The sequence below is a fragment of the Balaenoptera acutorostrata genome, chromosome 11 (assembly GCF_949987535.1).
Source record: "Balaenoptera acutorostrata chromosome 11, mBalAcu1.1, whole genome shotgun sequence".
Taxonomy (NCBI): Eukaryota; Metazoa; Chordata; class Mammalia; order Artiodactyla; family Balaenopteridae; genus Balaenoptera; species Balaenoptera acutorostrata.
In genome coordinates, this window is record NC_080074.1 from 47,027,861 (window position 1) to 47,051,282 (window position 23,422).

Below are 23,422 nucleotides of genomic sequence, written 5' to 3' on the forward strand. Positions count from 1 at the left end.
TTGTAACTGTTCTTTGTGTGTTTGAAAGGAATGTTTGGATTGTTAGATCAAGCTTTTATGTTCATATCTTCCTTCTAAGATATGAACATTTTTTGATCTGCTTGATCTGTCAATTGCTGAGAGGCTTGCTAAAATCTGCCAGTATGGTAGTGGATTTCTAGTTTTCAGTTTTTGCTTTAAATACTTTGAGGCTGGGGAATTGACTTATTATTCTCATTATTATGTAGTGATCTCTATCTCTAGTAATGTTTTTGCCTAAAAGACTATTTTGTCTCATGTTAATAGCCACACCATCTTTCTCTTGATAAGTATATATGCTTTGTATACCACTTTCCATCCTTTCAGTCTTTCTGTATCTTCATGTCCCTAATGTTACTTTTACATTGTATGGAGCTGGATTTCATTTGTACTTTAACCTGACAATCTTTGTCTTTTAACAAGAACATATAGTTTGTTCACATTTTTTCATGATTACTGATATTTGTATTTATTTCCTTTTGTTCTTTTTTTTCTGTCTTGCCTCTTTTGACTTTTTTTTTTAAATACACCTTTTTTTTTTTTTTCTTTTACTCATTTGGAAGTTAGATACAAAGTTTTTGGTCTCATTGATTCCTTTAGGAATTGTAACATGAATTCTTATCAATGTTTAAAGTTAATCAAGTTATTTACCCTCTCCCCGATATACAAGGACCAGTATTTGCCTACCTTTGCCCATGTATTTAACACTTTCTTGGCTCACTCTTCCTTCTATGTCTAGAATCACTTATGCTTAAAATACATTTTTAAGAATTTCCTTTAGTTTGTGTCTGCTATATGAAAAACATTTCTGTTTACCCTATTTTAAAGACAATTTTCCTAGGTTTAGAATTCTAGATTAGTTAATTATATTCTCAGTATATTGAAGATATTTCCTGGCTTCCATTGTTGATTTTGAAAAGTCAGCTATCAGTCTTTTTTTTTTAATAAAACATTTTTTTAAAAATAAAAGTATTTATTTATTTTTGGCTGCGTTGGGTCTTCGTTGCTGCGCGCAGGCTTTCTCTAGTTGGCGAGTGGGGGCTACTCTTCGTTGCAGTGCGCGGGCTTCTCCTTGCGGTGGCTTCTCTTGTTGCAGAACATGGGTTCTAGGCGCGCAGGCTTCAGTAGTTGCAGCACGTGGGCCCAGTAGTTGTGGCTTGTGGGCTCTAGAACGCAGGCTCAGTAGTTGTGGTGCACCGGCTTAGTTGCTCTGCGGCATGTGGGATCTTCCCAGACCAGGGATTGAACCCGTGTCCCCTGCATTGGCAGGTGGATTCTTAACCACTGTGCCACCAGGGAAGCCCAACTTCTGTCTTTTCAACCAGACTTCCGGAAAGGCTAATCTACGCTGACTCCTTTCACTTCACCTCTCGTTCCTTCTTAACTCAATGTAGTTTGCTTTTCTGACCCTACCAGAATACTGAAACTACTCATGGCACGGTTACTTTGACCTAATTGTAAAATTCATTTTTCATTTTCATTCATTTTTTATTTCATTCTTCCATTTATTCAAAATTTAGTTGAGCACTTTATTCCAGCCTCTTGGAAGTACATCAGTGGAAAATAGACAGTCATTTATGCCTTCATGGGCTTGCATTTTAAGAAGAGGAGACAGTAAATATGAGTAAATAACAGTTGTAGAGAGAGAAAAAGCATAGCAGTAAGTAAGTTAGGATGGAGATAGTGGGTACAGGCTGCAGTATTAATGGGTGATCAGGAGAGGCCTGGATTTGAAGGTGAGATTTAAACAAAGGCTTTGAAGATGGTGGGGGAATAGCCAAATGGGGGAAAGAGGTTTCTAGGCAAAGAGAATAAATAGCTGGAGCATTGATTTTCTGACTGTGGTCCTTGGACCTTCTTTACCTGGGAACTTGATAGAAATGCAAATTCTTAGGCCCTACCCCAGATCTACTAAATTGGAAACTCTGGAAATGGGGCCCAGCAATCTGTATTTAAGAAGCCCTCTTGTTGATTCTGATACCTGATGAAGTTTGAGAATCACTGAACTAGAGTAATGGCCCTTAGGCAGAAGGGTACTGGCATATTTGTGGAATAACAGGGAAACCAGTGCCACTAAAGAAGAGAGAGTGATGGGGAATGAGTAGTGGGAGAGAAGAGGTCAGAGATAACGGGTTGGGACAGATCATGTAGTATTTTGTAAGATGGTTTTTATTCTGAGTGAAATAGGAGCTGTTGCAGGGTTTTGAGCAAAGGATTGGCATAATTCGTTTTAAATTCTCAAAGGATCACTGCTGCTTTGTTGAGAGTATCCTGTAGGGAGTAGACATATCTGTTATATTCAGTGATGTTTTTCTTACTAATCCTGAAATTTTGGGATTTCTGTGCTACTGTACACATCAGTAGTTTCTTACAATTTTCTGATTTTCCTTTTTTTTAAAAAAAAAATACTTTTCCTTTGTAACTTCTTAACTGTTGATGTCCTCACTGTTCTCTTCTCCTTGGGTGTTCTCAGTTATTATGGTTTTAGCTACCACTTATATCCTGTCTCTAGCTCAGTTTAGAATTTCAGGTAATAATTTTAAAAATACTGCATGACTGCACAAGACCAATTTTCATTTTGGAAGTATTGAGTAAGAATTGAAATAGAAATATTTTTATAGAGATCCATGACAGTGGTAGGACAGAAGGACCAAACTACATGTTTGGTCAATTAAATCATAACCTGCTTTTATTAATCTTTGTGTAAAGTTAGATTTATGGTCTGAAATTTACGGTTTGTGCTTGTTTTTCAGGTTACATTGTGCTCATTAGGTATCTGCCAGCTTAGTGGATAGTTGCCTCTATGCTCCCTTAAAGGGAGGTGCTGCCACCTTTTATAGACAAAAGAGAGCCTCATTAACTAATAATCTCTCATGAATAATGACTCATAGTATAGGAGAAAAGTTCTTTCTACATTTATTGTGGAAAGTCTTTGTTTTTTTTCCTTGTTCATTTTTGTCTAATAGTTATTACTATTCTCTTATTCTTTGAAGTATGGTCAGTTTTGTTATAAGGTGACATATGCATTCCTGGAAATCACTACACTGCAGAACTGCACAATAAAAAGCACAGGGCTTAGGGGCAAATGGTGTTAGGGAAAACAACACTCAAAAATCTTGTCAGTGGCACATGAAAAAAGATTGGAATCTAATAAAAACGGTAATGCAGGTTTACACATTAAATGGGTAAAAATGCTTGAAATACTACAATAAATATGTCACTTTACCTTGGAAAAGACCTAAAACGTGCTTATGGAAGTAGATCTGCAGCTTATGAGTTACTGTGAAGTAGAGCAAGGAAGGTTATTTGAAATTGAACAGTAAGTTGCAACACCAGATGGGGATGGGTGTGCTTACACAGTGAACTGAAGTAGCTGGTAAATTGATCACCATGTGTGGGATTTGTATATTCCTACATGGATCACCTGGGTGCAGCTTTCTGCATTCTTTTAGTGTTTCTTGGACGCAAATTGTACGTAAGCAAATGTGAAGTTTGTGTTGTCCTCAGATTATTTTCTAATATATCAATCATGTCGCAACAAATTCATATTTCCAAAACAAGCCTTATGGCAGAACTGACCTAACTCAAAGTTTGGTGATTGCCTTCCATTTACTTTTTCTAGGGTACTTGATATAATAATTTTTCTATGTATTGAATAAGTTGGCTATTCTTTTACCAGTAGGTCTTCTTGAGCAATCAAATTAAGATATTTGGAATACTGGCAGTGGTATTATGGAAAAAAAAAACTAGGCTTGGAGTTTAGACTTAGTTTGAATCCTAGCTTTGCAAATTCACTTGTGTCATCTTGAGGAAAGATTTTCTTAGTTTTTAACTTAATCTGTTTTAGCTATGAAAGTGCCTCTCTCAGTACTCTTATATATGTACTGTAAGTTTATTGTGTAATTTGTAGAGCTGTCATAGATTAGATAATATATAAATAAGATTTTGTAATAGCTTAATTAGAAATCTGGGCCCAAGGCTAGAATTCTGGAAAATGTGTGGAAGGACTTAATTTGGTTGATACTTAACCTACTTCTGCTGATGCTTTTCTGAATAAATGGAGGACATTTCTTTTTTTTTTCTTTTTTCTACTTTTTGGCCAAGTCCCGAAGACATTTCTTTAATGAATAAATCCAATACAATCTCTAAATGTTGAATTCATTTATTGAGGTCTGAATTAATCATCACATATTCTTTTCTGTGTATTATCTATTCAGTAATGAAGCTTTGTTTCTTGTCTATCTACTCTATAAATTCTGTTCTTATTTGAAATAATTATTTTTAGTTCAGAAGTCATTCTTACCATAGTGCAGTTTTAATTTATAATTTAATATTTTGAATTGTTTTTGCATTGTAACTTTCAGAAATGAGGCTGATGTGGAAAGTTTGTTCAGATTTTCATTCTCTCTAACAACATTCTTTCCTTTTGGTTGAGAGATTGAGAAAATGAGACCCTTTAATGAGACCGTTTAAAATAAATACTAGTAAATATCATGTAGCATTTTATTTTAAATTGATTGTGGCCATCTTTTAAAGCATTCAAAGTATGCTGTTTTATTTTAAAGGATTAGAAGATAAGGAACAAAATTTAACGAGAAGAATTAGTGCCTCAGATATTCTATCTGAAAAGGTAAGATATTGCTTTGTGAGATTGGATATCTCTGTAAGACTGATTCTTGCACTGCTTTACTCTGTTCTTTTTTTTTTTTTTTTTTTAATTTATTTTTATTTGTTTATTTATTTATGGCTGTGTTGGGTCTTCGTTTCTGTGCGAGGGCTTTCTCTAGTTGCGGCAAGTGGGGGCCACTCTTCATCATGGTGCGCCGGCCTCTCACTATCGCGGCCTCTCTTGTTGGGAGCACAGGCTCCAGACGCACAGGCTCAGTAATTGTGGCTCACGGGCCCAGTTGCTCCGCGGCATGTGGGATCCTCCCAGACCAGGGCTCGAACCCGTGTCCCCTGCATTGGCAGGCAGACTCTCAACCACTGCGCCACCAGGGAAGCTCCCTACTCTGTTCTTTTGAAAGGGAAATTCTGTCTTGTTTTTCACTCATTTTTTTTTTTTCATCATTGCTATACCTTCATTTGGATATAAGCCTTAAAGATAAGAAAATCTGGAGAGACATCTTGGAGTATCTCCACTGGGTTCAATTAGATTACATTTAATTGAAATGTTGTATGTATCTATAGATAATGTTTTTGCTTTTTTGGTTCTTGAAACTTCTAGTTTTCCTCCACAGATTTTCTTTTCCTAATTTTGGGGGATTATGCTGTGTGAGAAAGCTTTGGAGTTAGACAAACCTTGACGTGGTATCCAATTCTAGCTCCTCTTATTAGCTTAGTGATCCTTGTGTAAGCTGTTTAGCCTTTGCTTGCCTCTGTTTTCTTTTCTACAAAATGAGTTTAATGTCATCTGTTCTCTGGGTTGTTGTGAGGTTCAGCAGGATAAAGTACAAGAGCATCAAGCACTGTGTTCGACGTGTAATAGGTACTCACTGGCCCAAGCCTTTTGTTTGTTGAATTAGAGATCTGAAATATCTGCAGTTTCTTCTGTTAAGATTTCAGTTGCTTTTTATGGGTAAACTGAAATGATGCAAAGAGCCTAGAAGCTTTAGGAAAGAGAGGGTCCTGAATTTAAGGATGATAATATAATAGATACACACGCATGTGCACACACACGTGCGTGCGTTTATATGTGTATGGTTTTGAATATCATAACCATAACTCCGTAGGTAGGTTGACATCTCTCTTACAGATGAACTAAGATTCATGTGCATAGATTAAGTGATTTGCCTAAAGTTACATAGGACTTAGGCATCAGAACAAGGAGTTTGAATGAGGCTCAGTGCTCTTGCTGATCAAGTAGCTGCTTTAAGTAGTATATAGTTGAATGACAGAATCAGTGGTCTCTTTCATTCCAAAAGGGTTAGTAGCAAAAGATAATCAAAGACTTTTAAGTCACAGTGGAACAGTAATGATAGCTTTATTTTACTTAAGCTCTGGATCAGCACTGTCCAATAGAATTTTCTACAGTAATGGAAATGTTCTATACCTGCACTCTCCAATATGGTAGCTATTAGCCACATGTGGCTATTAAGCACTTGGAATGTGACTAGTGTGGCTGAGGAAATAAAGTCGTTATTCAATTTTAGTTAAATTTAAATAGCCATACATGGCTTGTTGGTCCCATTTTTGGATAGCATGGCTGTAGGTCTTCAGTACCAAGCAGTAGAATTTGATATGTTTAAGTGACTTAGAGTAAAAAAGACTCATGATAATTTTTAAGCTCATTTGTTACATATATTTCCCAAAAAAAGGAAAGGGTAACTAAACTATATCCTGACTTGGGTAAACTGAAGTACTGAAATATGTGTTGGTAGTTTAATTAGAGATTTATAATAGTCTATATAAGGTTAAACTACTAGGTAGGATCCACTGGTTTTTTTTTTTTTTTATGTTTGAGAATTAAATAATTTATTGGATTTAAAAAATGTAATTACAATTCACCGATAAGGGAAAGTTACTGGATAAGCGAGCCCTAACCTTTTTGAGTCTTAGCATCTTTAGAGTCGCCCCTCCTTTTCCATATACACACATAAAGGAAAAACATATACAGCTTTGTGTTTAACTTCAAGGAGTGGGGATGCCAAAGGACCCCTTATTTCCCTCCCACTAAAGTCTCATGGACTCCAATTTAGAACCTCTGCTTAGGTTGCCTGACATTTTCAGTTATATTTTAGCTAAAATGTACAGAATAGAATAATTTTAAAAATTAACTCAAAAAAAGTAGAGTGAAAAAATTAAGAAGTTACTTCAATTGGAAAAAAGTTCTCAAACATTTGTTCCTAACCTGTTTTCCTGTTTTAGCTTCCCTGAAGAAGTCTTGGGTGTTCAAAATATTTTCAATATTCAGATAAATATCTGTAGCTTTAGAACATGGAATGCTCAAATATAAGCAAATCTTTACATATTTCTTCCTTTAAAACTGATTTAAAGATTTATAAAATATATATTTTTAAAAGTTTGCAAATTTGAATCTTGACATTCACTGTGCCTGTCCCGTGTAGTGCTTGTAAGGCTAGTAACCGCACGTGATCGTGGAACCACTTCCTTCTTCATTCCTTACCTCCCCTGGGTGGATTTCTTCTTGCGTTCACTGCCGTGAGATTGCTGCTCCTGTTTGGGAGGCAGTTAAATGCCATCTCTAACCCTTAACTTTTTTTTTTCATCATCAGTTGTACCCTCCCCTTCTAACCCTTCACACGTACATATACACATACACCCTCTACAGATTGATCTTCTGTTTGTATTACAGGGACTGAATTAGAGTATAGGGCTATGGTAAGTTATTCAGTTTCCTTATTTTATTTGTATTAATATTTACCGTTTAAGTATTTGCCTTAAAACTAACTAACTGATCTTATAAAAGATTTGACTTGGTAATATGTTTAAAGTCAAATAATGGAATTTTTAAATGGCAACTGTTTCTTTTTTAAAGAAGCTTGGTGAAGATGAAGAGGAGCTATCTGAATTGCAGCTTCGTCTTTTGGCTCTTCAGTCAGCCAGTAAAAAATGGCAACAAAAAGAACAGCAGGTGATGAAAGAAAGCAAAGAAAAGCTGACTAAGATGAAAACTGTACAGCAAAAAGTTAAAACCAGTACAAAAACACATTCGGCCAAAAAAGTTAGCACTACAGGTGATCATTTCTGTTAAATTCTTTTAATTGATTTCCTATATCAGTATGGTTTTTAGATTTTAATTCAGAAAGTTTTGAGCCGAGAATTATATCCTGACTAAAGGATAATCCTATATAAATGAACTTAGAGGAGCAGCTGTATATATGACTTAATAATGAAAAAAAATTGTTAAAGCTCTTATTTTCTTGTATCTTCTAGAAAATTCTAACTCTAATAGATACTGATGTTTCTGTATTTTTTATTTAAAGCTAAACAGGCATTGAGGAAGCAGCAAACAAAGGCATGGAAGAAACTACAACAACAAAAAGAACAGGAAAGACAGAAAGAAGAGGATCAACGGAAACAAGCTGAAGAAGAAGAGAGAAGGAAAAGAGAAGAAGAAATCAGAAAAATTCGCGATCTCTCAAATCAGGAAGAGCAATACAATCGATTCATGAAATTGGTTGGTGGAAAGAGGAGATCAAGGAGTAAAGTAAGGAGTTCAAAAATACAAAATCAAAATATTACTCAAATTTAACTGTCCTTATAGTCTTATTTCATAAATTCAGTCAACTAAGAAAAAGTATTAAGTCCTTTTGTTTGATAGAGCTCATTATATAAATAACTCTTGGGAAGAAGGGAAGGTAGGTTATAATTGAGAATGAGTCGTTTTTATAGTTATAGATATTAGAAATAGAAGAAATGAAAGACTAATATAATATTATGGTTAGAAAAGCTTCCTTTTGACTTTTTTTGTCATTTTCTGTTTAGAAGAAAGTAACATTACTGAGTTGTAGTGAGGACTTATTCTTAAAATGATTGTTCCCTATTAGTTTTCCATTTTTTAGTAATGTAGAATTAGAAATGTGTCATGATTAATTGATATGGACTATTTTAAAGAAAGTTAAATCATCATATAGTAATGGCGTTAGTGCATGTGACTTTAGTTATCAAGCATTTGTGAGCCTTTATTATGTATAAGTCATTGATAATGACTGAGTCATTGTCTTTTATGGATAGTGTTAGGAAGTAAACTGGAGATTTAATACTGATCTAGTGCTATTAGCAGTGACAAATTTCAGAATTCTGTGCTTTAATAATACACTCATGAGTAGTCTCATACACTCGTGAGTGTATTATTAAAGAATAGAGGGATATTAAAGAATAAGAGCTCTTTAATTGTAGGAAGTCAAGAGTTAGGTTTGCTTAAGTGAGGAATATATAAGTATTCATACTTTGAACTTCCAGAAAGCACTTTGATAGAATCTTTTTTTAGAGAAGTATTGTATTGATAGTTGTATGTTACTCTTATATCCATCTGGATAGTTTTTGCTAGTTTTCAATTTGTTATAAACTGTCTCCGAGTGGAACATTGTAAGAAGTAAAAAAAAAAAAAAAAAGAAAAGAAAAGAAAACATACGAGCATATGACCAAGAGTTTTTAGTTTTCAGTTATCATTAGTTTATTCATAACTAAAATGTTAATGGATTATTTGGGCAATATTCTAAATATAGTTTTGATTACATAAAACTTGAATTCATTTATCTGTTTCTTAGCTTACAGAGAGAGGCCATTAGTATTTATGAGCTTGGGGTCATCTTATTTTCTAGAGGAATAGCTGATTATTTAGTGGCTCAGCTCACTCTGGGAGATTTCATCTGTATATATAGTACTTGCTAGTTTCATTTTCTGACAGTTGTAAAATGTCAACCACAGTGTACCTGTCATGTATGTTGAATTTCCCCAATCAGATGTGATAGGCAGTTCTAACTGGATAATCATGATTTTTGATACTGTTCTACATAAAAGAGAACTATTAATTGTTTTGTAATTTCTAGCCTAAGAAAAGCTTAAGACAGAAAATGTTGTGAAACTAAAAAAAGATCTTGTGTAATTAGTCTTCAGATCCTGACCTGAGACGATCCTTAGATAAGCAACCTACTGATAGTGGAGGAGGCATTTATCAATATGATAACTATGAAGAAGTTGCTATGGATACAGATAGTGAAACCAATTCTCCAGGTATGAGCTAAACCTTAAAACATTTGCATATTCACAATTATTAAGTAGAAAATGGTCACAAAGCTACCCAAAACCTTGAAAGAAATGTGTAATGAAAGTGAGATTTGCTGGTGGGTTGTACAACCATAGACATTATTTGGTGTTATAAATACTTCAAGAGCAAACCTCTAATGTGTAATATTAACCTATATTTCTAAGTATTTCTTTCTATATAGCATTTTAATAAGAAGGCAGTGTTCTACTGTTAACTATGTGATCTAAAAAGTGAAGATTGTGGGAAAGGTGAGAACACTGTTTAAAAAACAAACAAACCTTTGCTTTCTTAAGTATCTTTGTATCTAAGGCATTCTTCGCTTTAGTTAAAAAAAAAGGGGGGGGGGATCTTTCTTGATTTTAGACTTCCTTCCTCCTTCCACTGATGATACTCTGTAGGAATAGGGAGATGGAAAGTGATACTATACTAGTGGTGTCTTAGGATCAGCTGGTTAGAACCGTTAGGGCTGTACCTCAGTTAGATTGCACATTTTAGGGTATGACCATCCTTGCGGGCTAGAGGCTTGCTTTAGTTGATATTCAGTGGTGATCAGCTGTGAGAGACCTGTTCTCTTACTAATTAACACACATAAAACTGAGGCAGACAACCAAATGCAGTTGGTGTTCTAGGAACTAGAATACTTACCTGCAAGGCCACATGATCAGTGTTTTTCTTCCAGTGGTCATATTGTGAGACCAAATTAAACTAGAATTCTACTTTAGTGTGCTTAGAGAGAAGGCAAAATCTGTATGATTTGGTAATGTTAATGAAAGTGCTCATTTTCAGGTTACTATGTTTTGGTTCATATTTAATAATCTTATATTTTGATTTCATAGTTTAATTCTCTTTGGTCAATCTTTAATTTTCGTATTTCCAGGTTCTTGGAGATGATTCATTGTAGTTTCCAAGGATTGACAATATTATTATTACTCTTTCTATAAAATAATTTTATGATCTACCCTCTTAAAAGAATTTTATAAGAAATTATTATACAGAGAATGTACTCTACTCAGTTTTGTAAATTTTAACTTTTTGCCATATTCATTACAAATATTTATGTTTTTAAGAAGTAAAGTGTTCTAAAGGTCAGTGTATAGTCAAATGGCATCATTTGGGCCACAAGTCAGCCCCGTATAAGGCATGTGGCTAATATCCATATTGACTTGAGAGACAACGGGGACAAAGAAATGTTAGTTTTCCCTAAGGTTGTATGGTTATTGAGTAGCAAGAGTAGTCTTTGAATCTGCCAGATTTCAGTGAGTCTAAAGAAATGACTGACAGTAAAATGTGCAATTATCAATATTTTTAGCTGCTGCCAAGGAAGAAATGCTAACAATTTAACTGAGATGCATCAGTAACTATTTCGGAATTATTAATATTTACTTATTTATTTATTTGGCTGCGTCGGGTCTTAGTTGCGGCATGTGGGATCTTCTAGCTGCGGCATGCAAACTCTTCGTTGTGGCATGTGGGATCTAGTTCCCTGACCAGGGATCAAACCCGGGCCCCCTGCATTGGGAGTCGTAGCCGCCTGACCACCAGGGAAGTCCCCAGAATTACTAAAATGTGAAAAAGTGTACACTTTAATAATTAAATACAATGGGTAATTCTTTCCATTCCTAGTCCTGTTTGCTTTCTATCCAATTTAAATAGTCCATTTCTTCACTTTTCTCCACATGAAGGGAGGAATGGAGTCACCACATCACTGTTTTCCTTTGGTTAGGACACTTTGGCAGATTCAGGGGAATTTTTTGTTTTATTATTTCGTGAAAAGTATGTTTATTCCCCCCCCCAAAAAAAGTGTTTCTAGCCTTTCCTGCTCTATTCCCTGTTACCACCACTAGGTGAAAAGTAGAACAAAGTAGAGAGTTTTGAGGGACTAAATATCAGCTTAAGTGGATGGCTGATTTTGTAATGATATAAGGACAATTTTAAATGGATGGAGGTGGTCTCATGGAGGTTAAATATTTTATTGGAGATTAATAAAATCTCACTTGTACTCTACTTAGATGCAATTGTATTTCTTCAGAAATATCATAAATTTAATTTATTCCTGTCGAAATATATCTGTTATTAAACTCTAGTAAATTTTTTTACAGCTCCTTCACCAGGGCAACCACCATTCCTCTCTGAATGTTCCTTGGGGTATTTTTCTCCGGCACCATCTGTTTCTTTGCCTCCACCACCTCAGGTTTCTGTAAGTGAGAATTGATATGATTTCTACGAAAATTTTGTAGCCTTATGTCTTTTCTAATTTGTTTTGAAAAGCTAGCATGTAATTAATTAATAGTTAAGTTTGAAGAGAGCATAAAATCAAAATTGCTTATCAGAATTAATAGCTATGAAATCTATGGAATAAACAGTTGATTAGTTATTGGCAGGCTATCCATTTGGTAGATTTTTTCGTAGCTAATTTTTAATCTCATGTTGACTTTCTTTCAGTACTTAGTATGTTTCCTTCTTTCTTCTCTTTGTTCCTCAGAAAATGTATTCCAAAGCAGAGTAAGAATTATCTATTGTTTTGGATTTTTTTAGGGGGAATTGGGATTTAAGTGCATTAAGGTGCTTCTAGAAACTTTTTTCCTTTCTCCTCTTTTGATTAAATAGTTACTTTTAATTTGAAAATTCAGTAAAAGAAAAGCATTGTCTATGCAACTTAATTTCTTTTCCCTACCTTTTGAAAGAACTGTCAGTCCCCTGTTAAAAAAAACAAAGAAAAAAAAAAAGGAAGTGGGGGATCACAAAGTAAAATTTCTGAAGTTATTTCAGATGAGAGAACCTAGAGGTCACACTGGATCTCTCTTAATAGGTTAGTGGGGACCTTGCCATTTCACAGTTCCTAGGTAGATATATGGTGTCCTGCTAGGAAGTTGAAGATGAGGGGAATATTAGAGCAGAGAGTGAGAGAGAAACATTTTTTCTTTCTTCCTTGAATTGTTTTATATGCCAAGGGAAATACTGGAAGGTCTTTGAAGCAAAAATATGTGCAAATTCTGGGATTTGGGTAAAATTTTCTTTATAGATAATCTCTAAGAAGCCATTTCACAAGGATTTTATGAGGGTAGTGGTGACTCTTCTTTACAATTAATTCTTTTTTTTTTTTTTAAAGTAAATTTATTTATTTATTTATTTATTTATTTATTTTTGGCTGTGTTGGGTCTTCGTTTCTGTGCGAGGGCTTTCTCCAGTTGCGGAGAGCGGGGGCCACTCTTCATCGCGGTGCGCGGGCCTCTCTCACTATTGTGGCCTCTCCCGTTGCGGAGCACAGGCTCCAGACGCGCAGGCTCAGTAGTTGTGGCTCACGGGCTTAGTTGCTCCGCGGCATGTGGGATCTTCCCAGATCAGGGCTCGAACCCGCGTCCCCTGCATTGGCAGGCAGACTCTTAACCACTGCGCCACCAGGGAAGCCCCTACAATTAATTCTTGAGATACTCTAGACTACTCCCACCCAGAATCCCTTTGGTTCCTAAGTTTTGATTTTTACTTTAGTGTCGTATGTATCTGATTTTTTGTTATCTGTTTGTTTCAGGTAGTCATCTAGGGAGATAGACACTGTAAAGTTTGATTTCTCTATCTTGAAGTTTATAAATTAAATGTTTCAAATATTGTTGATTTTTATTTTTTTGTAAAAATTATACTTTTTCATGGCTGAATATTGGATTTGGTTAGTTTTGAGATTTCCAGTATTCTTAGTTCACTTATGCTTACAGTAAAGTAATAACCTGTTTACCTTTGTCTAATTTAATGTTACTCTAAAGATAAATACTTGGAATGGGTAAAATTTGCATAGTAATTATTATTTATTCTTTTTTAAAAACAACTAGTCAATACCACCTTTGAGCCAGCCTTATGTGGAAGGCTTGTGTGTTTCTCTTGATCCTCTACCTCCTCTACCACCTTTACCACCTCTTCCACCTGAAGATCCAGAACAGCCTCCAAAACCACCTTTTGCAGATGAGGAAGAAGAGGAAGAAATGCTGCTTCGAGAAGAGCTACTTAAATCTCTAGCGAATAAAAGAGCTTTCAAGCCAGAGGTAATTTAGGTACCTGCACCTCTAGGTGGTGCTATTGAGCTTAGTTTTAGGTAGCCCTACTTTTCTCTGCTAGTTTGGGCTTGGGATTCATTGGGCTTTTCAGTAAAGTAGGGATAAGTCTGATACTACTTTGCTCAAGACCTTTAAAGGTGACAGAAATTTCTTTTCATTTAAAATTGCTTCATATCTGTCTCTTTCTTCTTTAGGAAACATCCAGTAATAGTGACCCGCCTTCACCTCCAGTTCTGAACAGTTCACAGCCTGTGCCAAGAAGCAATCTATCGATAGTCAGTATTAATACAGTATCTCAGCCTAGGATACAGAACCCAAAGTTTCACAGAGGACCTCGTCTTCCACGAACTGTGATCTCGGTAAAAACAAAATAATTAGTCTTATTTAAACAGCTTGTGAGAAATTTGTCTGCAGTTTTGCTGTCCTATTCCCTAACTCCTAGTTTATTATATACAAACATGTGTATTATTTTTTGTTTATTAATAGTGAAATGGGAGCAGCTGCTTCACTTGAAAACTGGTAGAGTTCATGATAATATTTTTGGGGAAGCATTATTTTCCTCAGAGTGGTATTTTTTGCCATTTCCTCAGTTTTTGTTCCATATAAGTTGGTCCATTTAGATTTTCTGTCTAGTCAGTTTTAGCACATTATATATATTTTTTATTTCTCCCATCTTTGCTCATAATTTTTCAATTAATGACTATACTATAATGGAAGAACTTATGATGTTTTTCAATGTTTATTAAGGAGATTGAAATGACAATTTATTTCTACCTTGTTTTCTAATGGCTTTAAAGTAAAATAAAAGGAGCAAAGCCAAGTTGAAATCTTGCCTCTGTTCGGTAAACTTATCCTCCATATATAAGCACAAAAGCCAAAAAGTTTTGTTAATAATAATGTAGAATTATTAATTTTTTCTTTGGCTTTAAAAGGTTAATTTAGACTGCATTATGGTTCTTTATAGAAAGTTGGAGAAAATAAGACTTAATGAAGAAAATGATGATAGTAGTATCTAGAGAGACTGAGAATATAATCAATAGAATATTTTTATGTTTTTGGATATAACCAGTATCTGTGGAGTGGGACAAAGTAAGTCAGTTAATACAGTATAAACAGGAGGAACCATAGACTGTCTGCTTGAAACCCATTATTTTTATGAATTTAAATTCATACAGATAAAGTGACTTGTTCAAGGTCATGAAGCTAATTGTGGTAGAGCCAAGAAAGGGATAGAGATGCTTTTGTTATCAGGAATAACAGATGCATTGTCTTTGCAGCTTCCAAAGCATAAATCAGTGGTTGTGACCCTAAATGATTCCGATGACAGTGACTCTGACGGAGAGGCATCCAAGTCCGCCGGCGGTGTTTTCGGGGGATTGGAGTCCATGATTAAAGAAGCAAGGCGAACTGCCGAGGTAAGTACAGTAATGAAAGATGAAAAGAAGACTTATTGACAGTCATGAAAGTGTGTTTGTTTTTCCTGGAAATTAGACCTTAGAGGTTTAGATTTTTAATATATCGAATTACAGAAATATTTTAAGTATTTGTATTATTAGGAGTTTATATAATGAAGCGTGTATAAATTTAGATAGATTTAACTATTAAAAAAAACCCTTTTATTTTTGTTTCCAGTTGACTGTCCCTTTTTTCAAAATAGTAAAATTGTGTGGGTAATTGTCCTCTGTACTAAGGAAATTTATTGTTTTGGAATTTTGTTATATTACCAGAAAATAGTTTTTTTTATTAAAGTGTATCACCTAAATACAACTTTTATCCCTATTCCTAATTGCAACAGTTGCTTAGATATGAAATAGTTCAATTATTTTCAAACCATAAGTCTTGACTGCTTACTGGGATTGTACAATTAATTTGGTGGTTAACGACCAGCATTGTGTTTTTTTAAGTGGAATAGAAAATAATGATGAAGATATTTATTTATTTCTAAATATATAAATGTGCACTGGATAATGTAAAATACAGATCTTAGTGTGGGATTATAAAAGCTTTTGATCTGGTTGACTTCAAATGTTTTCTAGCAAGCTTCAAAACCGAAAGTACCTCCAAAATCTGAAAAAGAAAATGATCCCATGCGAACACCTGAAGCTTTGCCTGAAGAAAAGAAGATTGAATATAGATTGTTAAAGGAAGAGATTGCCAAGTAAGTGGCATTTTATGTAATTAGCTTTAAAGGTGTGTGCTGTTTTCGGTGCTTAATCTGTATACAGTTTATTGGCATTGGGAAATGAAGATGTTGATTTTTATCCAAGATGAAGAGTTAATGTTTTTAGAACTTGCACAGGAGGGGGAGCCAGATGATCATCTAGAAACTTGAAGGCAGTGATGCACCGAGGTATAAACAGCTTAGAAAAAGATAAAAGCTGTTACAAAGGAGAACTACACTATCAGCTTTGAATGCCAACTTGGGTCATGCATGTTGCTCATCATTGTTATTAGTCAATATGTTAGTCACTTAGTTAATATTTGTATTTTATGAAATAGAATACATCTTTAAAAACTAATTTCAGTTTACTTTTTGGTGTAATTTATTAATCTTTATTGATTATTTTAGTCGTGAGAAACAGCGTTTGATTAAATCAGATCAGCTGAAGACAAGTTCATCATCCCCAGCAAACTCTGATGTAGAAATTGATGGGATTGGCAGGATAGCAGTGGTTACTAAGCAGGTTACAGATGCAGAAGCAAAACTTAAAAAGCATAGGTGAGTCTCATTATCTGATTAAATACTGCATGTATCTAAGTGTTCCTATATTAGAGGGATGTATTTTTGTGGTGTATGTCAATAATAAGTATACTGTGTGATTACTAATTCTTTCATACTTGATAAGCCTAGAGAAGGCTATCATTTTGTTGAATTGTACATCTACGTGAAGTAATAGTATTAATGTTTAAATAAAAATATCAAGACTTCAAAAGAAAGTTTTCCCCTTCAGATTTATGTACTGCTTAAAACCTCTGGCATGTTTTTTAAAGACCTTTATTGGAAGCATATTTTATTGTTAAAATTGGTAGAGTTGATTGTTGGAAATAGTCATTACCTAGTCTGTTCAGTAAGACACATGGTCAAATATTGTTATTACAAAAACTATGATATGCAGTAACATTAAGATGTACCCTGATATTAGAAATCTGAAAAATGTTACTCATAGATGAAATATTGTGGTGACCATAAATCTCCAAAATTATCAACGAGAAATGGTACTGTGTATGTTTTAAAAGAAAGTAAAATAAATTCATATAGATTCCATTTCTTTAATAACTTTTATAACAAATGAAAAGATTTTTAAAAATTCTTTGTCTTTATATTCCCCATTCTCTTTATCACATGTTCTCTGTTTTTATGATTCATTCTAGATGTCATGTGTTGTGACTTTGAAATATGGTATCTTTCTGGGAAAGATGCTTCATTTTTTTTTTAATCATAATATTCAGTAGTTGAAAAGATGAAAATCTGTATCTGTAAATTTGTCTTTTTGTCCTGATTTTTACTTCTCAGTTCCAGACTTTACATCTGTCTATTGTTTAAAAATTAGACTTCTTTTTCTCTCCTTTGCTTTTGCTTTAGATAAAATGAGTTAGAGGTTTGTAAATTAATTAAATGTGCTTGATTATGTTTATTAGATGTTTATTTGTGTGTTTATTAGGAGCATTATAAATGAAACTAAACATAGCGATTTTCTGTCTTAAGTCCTCATTTTTCTTTTTTTATTTGAGGGTTTTTTTTATTTTTTATGTTTTTAATTTTTTTTTTTTTGGGTGTTGGGTCTTCGTTGCTGCACGTGGGCTTTCTTTAGTTGTGGTGAGCGGGGCTACTCTTCATTGTGGCATGTGGGCTTCAGTAGTTGTGGCGCACGGGCTTCAGTAGTTGTGGCTCGTGGGCTCTAGAGTGCAGGCTCAGTAGTTGTGGTGCACGGGCTTGGTTGCTCCATGGCCTTTGGGATCTTCCCGGACCAGAGCTTGAACCTGTGACCCCTGCATTGGCAGGTGGATTCTTAACTACTGTGCCACCTGGGAAGCCCTCTTAAGTCCTCATTTTTCAGGAGTTATTTAGGGCTACATTGAAGTTTACTATTAATAGCTTTTCAACTGTAATTCACATTACTCAGACGCATGTTTTTTGTTTTTTTTTTTTTAAAGATCAGGCCCAGGGAATTCTCTGGTGGTCCAGTCGTTAGGACTCTGCGCTTTCATTGCTGAGGGCCTGGGTTCAGTATCTGGTTGGGGAACTAAGATCCCACAAGCTGCATGGTGCCGCCAAAAAAAAAACGACCAACCCATATTTGCTTTCATAAAATTTATCAGTGTCTATCTGAATACTTATTTTATTCTTCTAAATATTCACCTCTGTGTAGCATAAACATATTTTTTAAAATGAGCTATTACTTTGTAAGTTTTTTATTCTGATGGTGTCAGTCCGCTAGTTTAGAAAAATGTTCATAAGACTTTTGTTATTTCCCAATTAGGATTCTCTTGATGAAAGATGAATCTGTTTTAAAGAATCTAGTACAGCAAGAAGCTAAGAAGAAAGAATCTGTTCGAAATGCTGAAACAAAAATTACAAAACTTACAGAGCAGCTTCAGGCAACAGAGAAAATTCTCAGTGTCAACAGAATGTTTTTGAAGAAGCTTCAGGAACAAGTAATGTTCTTTTCTTAAATTCAAATATTGTAGTCCCATGTTTACTACACATTTTTATGGGCCAAATTTTTAATAAAACCATAAACCAAAGCCATCAAAATGTGTAACCTATACATTGTTCTCCATTGAGATGTAATATTAGCATATTTTAAATTTTCAGTTGAATACCCTAAAGAAATTATGTTTAAGAAGGTATTTCCTCTCCTAAGATTTACATTTTCAGAATTACCCTATATTTCAGATTCACAAAGTTCAACAACGTGTTACAGTTAAGAAAGCTTTGACTCTGAAGTATGGAGAAGAACTTGCTCGTGCAAAAGCAGTGGCTAGTAAAGAAATAGGAAAACGTAAACTGGAACAAGATCGCCTTGGAGTAAGTTGTTTGTAGAAATATTTAATGTTTGAAAAGGAGAAGGTTTTAATTATTCTTTTGAGGGTAAGAGATGCATAAAAAGTTCAAGCTTTTCCCTGCAGATTCAAAGAGAATAAGATTAAAGTTTTGTTTTTAAATGGCACCCACATATTTGGAAACTCATTTTTTTATTTATTTTGACTTTTTTTGTTTGTTTTTTGTACCTCATAGATTAACTAGCAAATCTGTTGGAGGCCTTTGTAAAACTGTTTTATTCTCGTTATTGACTTAGTTTTATAATGTTGGCATTGTATTGTAGGGATAGCACAATTATCTTACCAAAAATTGTTTATAAAGTCATAGCAGTATAAAATATTGATATCATTTTTCCCCCCAGCCTAACAAAATGATGAGACTGGACAATTCTCCAATATCAAGTCCAAGAAAGCATTCAGCAGAACTAATTGCTATGGAAAAAAGACGATTGCAAAAGCTAGAATATGAATATGCCCTGAAAATTCAGAAACTAAAAGAAGCCAGGGCCCTTAAAGCAAAGGAACAGCAAAATATTGGTCCACTTGTGGAAGAGGAACCTGAATTTTCTTTGCCTCAACCCTCACTTCACGATCTGACTCAAGATAAATTAAGTCTGGACACTGAGGAGAATGATGTTGATGATGAGATTTTGTCTGGGTCAAACAGAGAAAGAAGAAGATCCTTCTTAGAATCCAATTCTTTTACTAAACCTAACCTTAAGCACACTGATACACCTAACAAAGAATGTATAAACAAACCTACTAAGAATACAGTAGAAAAACCAGAACTTTTTCTAGGGTTAAAAATTGGTGAATTGCAGAAATTATATTCAAAAGCTGATAGCTTAAAACAACTGATTTTAAAAACTACCACAGGCATTACAGACAAGGTTTTGCATGGTCAGGTAACTGAACATTTCATATTCTTTATAAAATCTAGAATTCACCCTAGCCTTTATTACCTTATGAAATTTCTCTTTTCTTTTGCAGGAGATTTCTGTGGATGTGGATTTCGTGACAGGACAGAGTAAAACAACAGAAGTGAAGCCATGTCCGTTTAGACCCTACCATAGTCCCCTTCTAGTTTTTAAGTCTTACAGGTATAGAAGAAAGATTCAGTAAACTTGAGGTTCAGGATTGCTCCTCGTTCTTAGTGATATCTTAATCTTGAATGTGTGATGACCATGAAAAAAAATTGAATCATGGCTGCTCAGAAATGAACTTGTCCTTTTAGGGAATATAAAAATTTAAGTGCCTTGTTGTCATACTTGAACCAAACAGGAAGTAAGATTTAACTCACACTTAGGTTTACTAATTCTTATCAAATCCTAATTTCTGGCTACTGGTGAAATTGTGGAGAATTCTGAATTACTATATCTGTTAAGAATTTTAGGAAAAATAACTGGAGTCTTATGAGAATTTAAAATTTTTGCTTTTTAATTTTACTGTTACTCTAAGGAATGCATTGGCTAGCTTTCATAAAATTGATTTGACATTTTCAGATGATTAACTTTGGGAGGTTGTCTCTTTTTTTTTTAAAGACTCTTTAGAAGCTGTGAGACTATTAAATTGGTATGATTTAATCATAAAATCGTAAAACACCTACCAGGTAGTATAGACTTTTTCTCTAGTTTTTTGGTTGGCTGGTGATGTGTGGAAGAAATACCAGCGTTATACAGCATTTTATTATGTGGTAGGAAAACACTACGTTTAGAATACAGGATATTTTTGTTCTTTGTTTTCTATTTCAGATATTTTATGTCTGGGTGTAAAAGTAGTTTGTCCCTATGACTTGATATTCTGGTTGTTTTCTAGAGTTAATTTTGGTATTAAGTAATTAGATAAATAGTAAGCTCAAAGTATAGAAACTTTAATTGAGAAAGAAAAAATGAAAAAATTTAAAAATTTCTGAGGAATGTTTATGGAGCATCGTAATGTGCCTCTCTACCTCTCTTCTTAGATTCAGTCCATACTATCGAACCAAGGAAAAACTTCCCCTAAGCTCAGTATCGTATAGTAATATGATCGAACCAGATCAGTGTTTCTGCCGTTTTGATTTAACAGGAACATGTAATGATGATGATTGTCAATGGTGAGTAGTTTTTATCTGTTAACATTTTATAATTTAAAAGGCAGTCTTGGTTATGTAGCTTTGATATATACATGATTATCTTTTCTGTGTTGTTATTTTATTTTAGGCAGCATACACAAGACTATACGCTTAGCCGAAAACAGCTATTCCAGGACATTCTGTCATATAATCTGTCTTTGATTGGTTGTTCAGAGACAAGCACTGATGAAGAAATTGCTGCTGCAGCAGGTTTTAAAGACCTCTTGTTTCGCAAGTGAAAATTGAATTTAGGCAATTTAAAAGTTTTATATTCAGTTGTTGACATCTTTAAATAGCCATAATAATTCAATACATTCATCTATGACACTTTATCTAGATCTGCTCTGTCCAGTACAGTAGTCACTAGCCATGTGTTGCTATTTAAATCTAAGTTAATTAAAATAAAAATTTGCTTCCTCAGTCACACTAGCCACATTTCAGGTGCTCAGTAGGCACTATTGAGCTCAGTATTGGTAAGTGCTTACCGGTAAAGACAGTGCAGATGTAAGACATTTCCATTATTGCAGACAGTTCTTTTGACGGAGCTCATCTAAATATTTCACTTTATTTAGAAGAATATGTTAACATAGTATAGAAATATTACCAATGATTTAAAAATAGACCCTATTTTTATTTACTATTTTCAAAAATAGAGGGGAATTAGAAGTTGAGGTGACTATAGTTTCAGATTCTACAATGAAATAAAAAAGGACTTTATACACTTTGACACTGTAGAAAGCATAGATTACTGCCAGACATTGTGAATAAATGTTGTTAAGCTTTTCCCCAGATTTAGTGCCAAATACTAAACCTTAAACTACAAGTCTTTTCGAAGTAGGGGAATTAGTGTTTGTTAAATTCAGTATTATCACAACTCAGAGTGATTGTAACATCACTGAATCTATTTAGTCATTCCTAATTAGGGACTTTAATTTTCACTTGCTTAGGTTGTTTTAGGAAATACTTTTTTTCAGTCCAAATTGGGGTGCATGATATGGTAGGATTTGCTGTAGTAGTTAAGATCATGTAGACCCTGCCCTTTAGAAGGCCATAGGTGTTTTTGACTAGTACCTTTAATTTTTAAACTATTCTTTACTTCATACTCTTTAATTAGCCTCATCTCTGTAATCCATGTTTTTTATACTTCTTATGAAGATATCATTGCTCTAATTTCAGAAAAATATGTTGAGAAACTTTTTGGAGTAAACAAAGATCGAATGTCAATGGACCAGATGGCTGTTCTCCTTGTGAGCAATATCAATGAAAGTAAAGGCCATAGTGAGTATATGTATCTTTCTCTCACACAAAAGGACCTTAGAGTTTATGAGAACAAATTTTTTGGCATTATGTAAAAATATATATATATCATGTCTGAGTAACATGATAGAATAAATTTAGCTCTTTTTGAGTACTATTTGGGTATCCTTCAAAACTATAAAAGACTAGTTCTGTTAACCAGCAGTCTTCTCCTGTCTACTTTAGCTCCTCCATTTACAACCTACAAAGATAAAAGAAAGTGGAAGCCAAAGTTTTGGAGAAAACCTATTTCAGAGAATAATTTCAGTAGTGATGAGGAACAGTCTACAGGACCTATTAAGTATGGTAAGAAGTAATTTAAGATCCAGAATCATTAAATTGTGGTGTTACACTTTGCTAACACTTTGCTAATCTTTTGGTATAATCTGCTAGCCTTTTAAAAGTTTCTGTTTTTAAAAAAGTGATGCTGCTTGGCATTTAAGGCAATTAGTTCTTCCTTGGGCAAGACTGTGCCTTATATTGCAGGATGTTTTGTTTTCATGACCCCTGCCCAGTAAATGCATGGATCACCCTTTAGTAAATGTGACAGCTTTAAATATTACTTGAGTGGGGAGAGGGGAGCAGTGCTGCTCCCATTTGAGAACTGCCTGGCCCGTGTCCTTCTTGAGAGCAGGAGTTCTATTTTGTTGCATCTTTGAGTCTGTGTTTTCTGACATGCAGTAGGCGCACAGAATGAATGAATTAAATGAGTGAACAAAGTAATGTATAAATGAGTGCCTTATTGTCGAGTACATCTTACATTATATTCTCAAGTTTGCATAATTTAATTGCCTACTCTTTGTGGATTAGCAAATATGCTCTCCTGTACTTGTTTACATTAACACTTTTTCTCTAATTTAGATGTAGTGGAATATGGAATAAGTCATCTTCATAAATTATTATAACTTTCTCTTAAAACTTAATGAATGTTAATTATCAGTTGATGTCGTTTACCCTTAGAGTAGAGAGGTCATACTTCTGGTTTGCCCAGCAGAGTCCTAGTTTATACCTGTCATCCTGGTGTAATTTTTATTAACATCCCTTTTTACTCTTAGAAGTGTCCTGGTTTGGACAATAAACTATATGATTGCTCTACCTTAAAGCTATGAGCTTTAGATTTTTAGATTATTTTAAAGATAAGGCCAATCATTTTTTCTTGGGTTTGTGGATTTAGAG

General features: G+C 34.2%; 1 protein-coding gene across 2 annotated transcripts in view; it reads left to right on the plus strand.

The window, feature by feature from the left end:
* Nucleotides 1-23,422, plus strand: part of ZFC3H1 (zinc finger C3H1-type containing) — a 47,867-nt gene that overhangs the window by 7,164 nt on the left and 17,281 nt on the right. The window contains exons 3-20 of one of the 2 annotated variants that reach the window (XM_007195011.3): nt 4,584-4,648; nt 7,517-7,715; nt 7,965-8,188; nt 9,594-9,717; nt 11,851-11,948; nt 13,576-13,785; nt 13,992-14,156; nt 15,075-15,212; nt 15,834-15,955; nt 16,367-16,516; nt 18,279-18,453; nt 18,695-18,826; nt 19,203-19,745; nt 19,831-19,940; nt 20,801-20,932; nt 21,039-21,160; nt 22,127-22,228; nt 22,433-22,552. In XM_007195011.3, coding sequence (XP_007195073.2) covers nt 4,584-4,648; nt 7,517-7,715; nt 7,965-8,188; nt 9,594-9,717; nt 11,851-11,948; nt 13,576-13,785; nt 13,992-14,156; nt 15,075-15,212; nt 15,834-15,955; nt 16,367-16,516; nt 18,279-18,453; nt 18,695-18,826; nt 19,203-19,745; nt 19,831-19,940; nt 20,801-20,932; nt 21,039-21,160; nt 22,127-22,228; nt 22,433-22,552 — 2,931 coding nt within the window. The remainder of the gene's footprint in view (nt 1-4,583; nt 4,649-7,516; nt 7,716-7,964; nt 8,189-9,593; nt 9,718-11,850; nt 11,949-13,575; nt 13,786-13,991; nt 14,157-15,074; nt 15,213-15,833; nt 15,956-16,366; nt 16,517-18,278; nt 18,454-18,694; nt 18,827-19,202; nt 19,746-19,830; nt 19,941-20,800; nt 20,933-21,038; nt 21,161-22,126; nt 22,229-22,432; nt 22,553-23,422) is intronic. The other variant, XM_007195012.3, reaches the window with a different exon arrangement.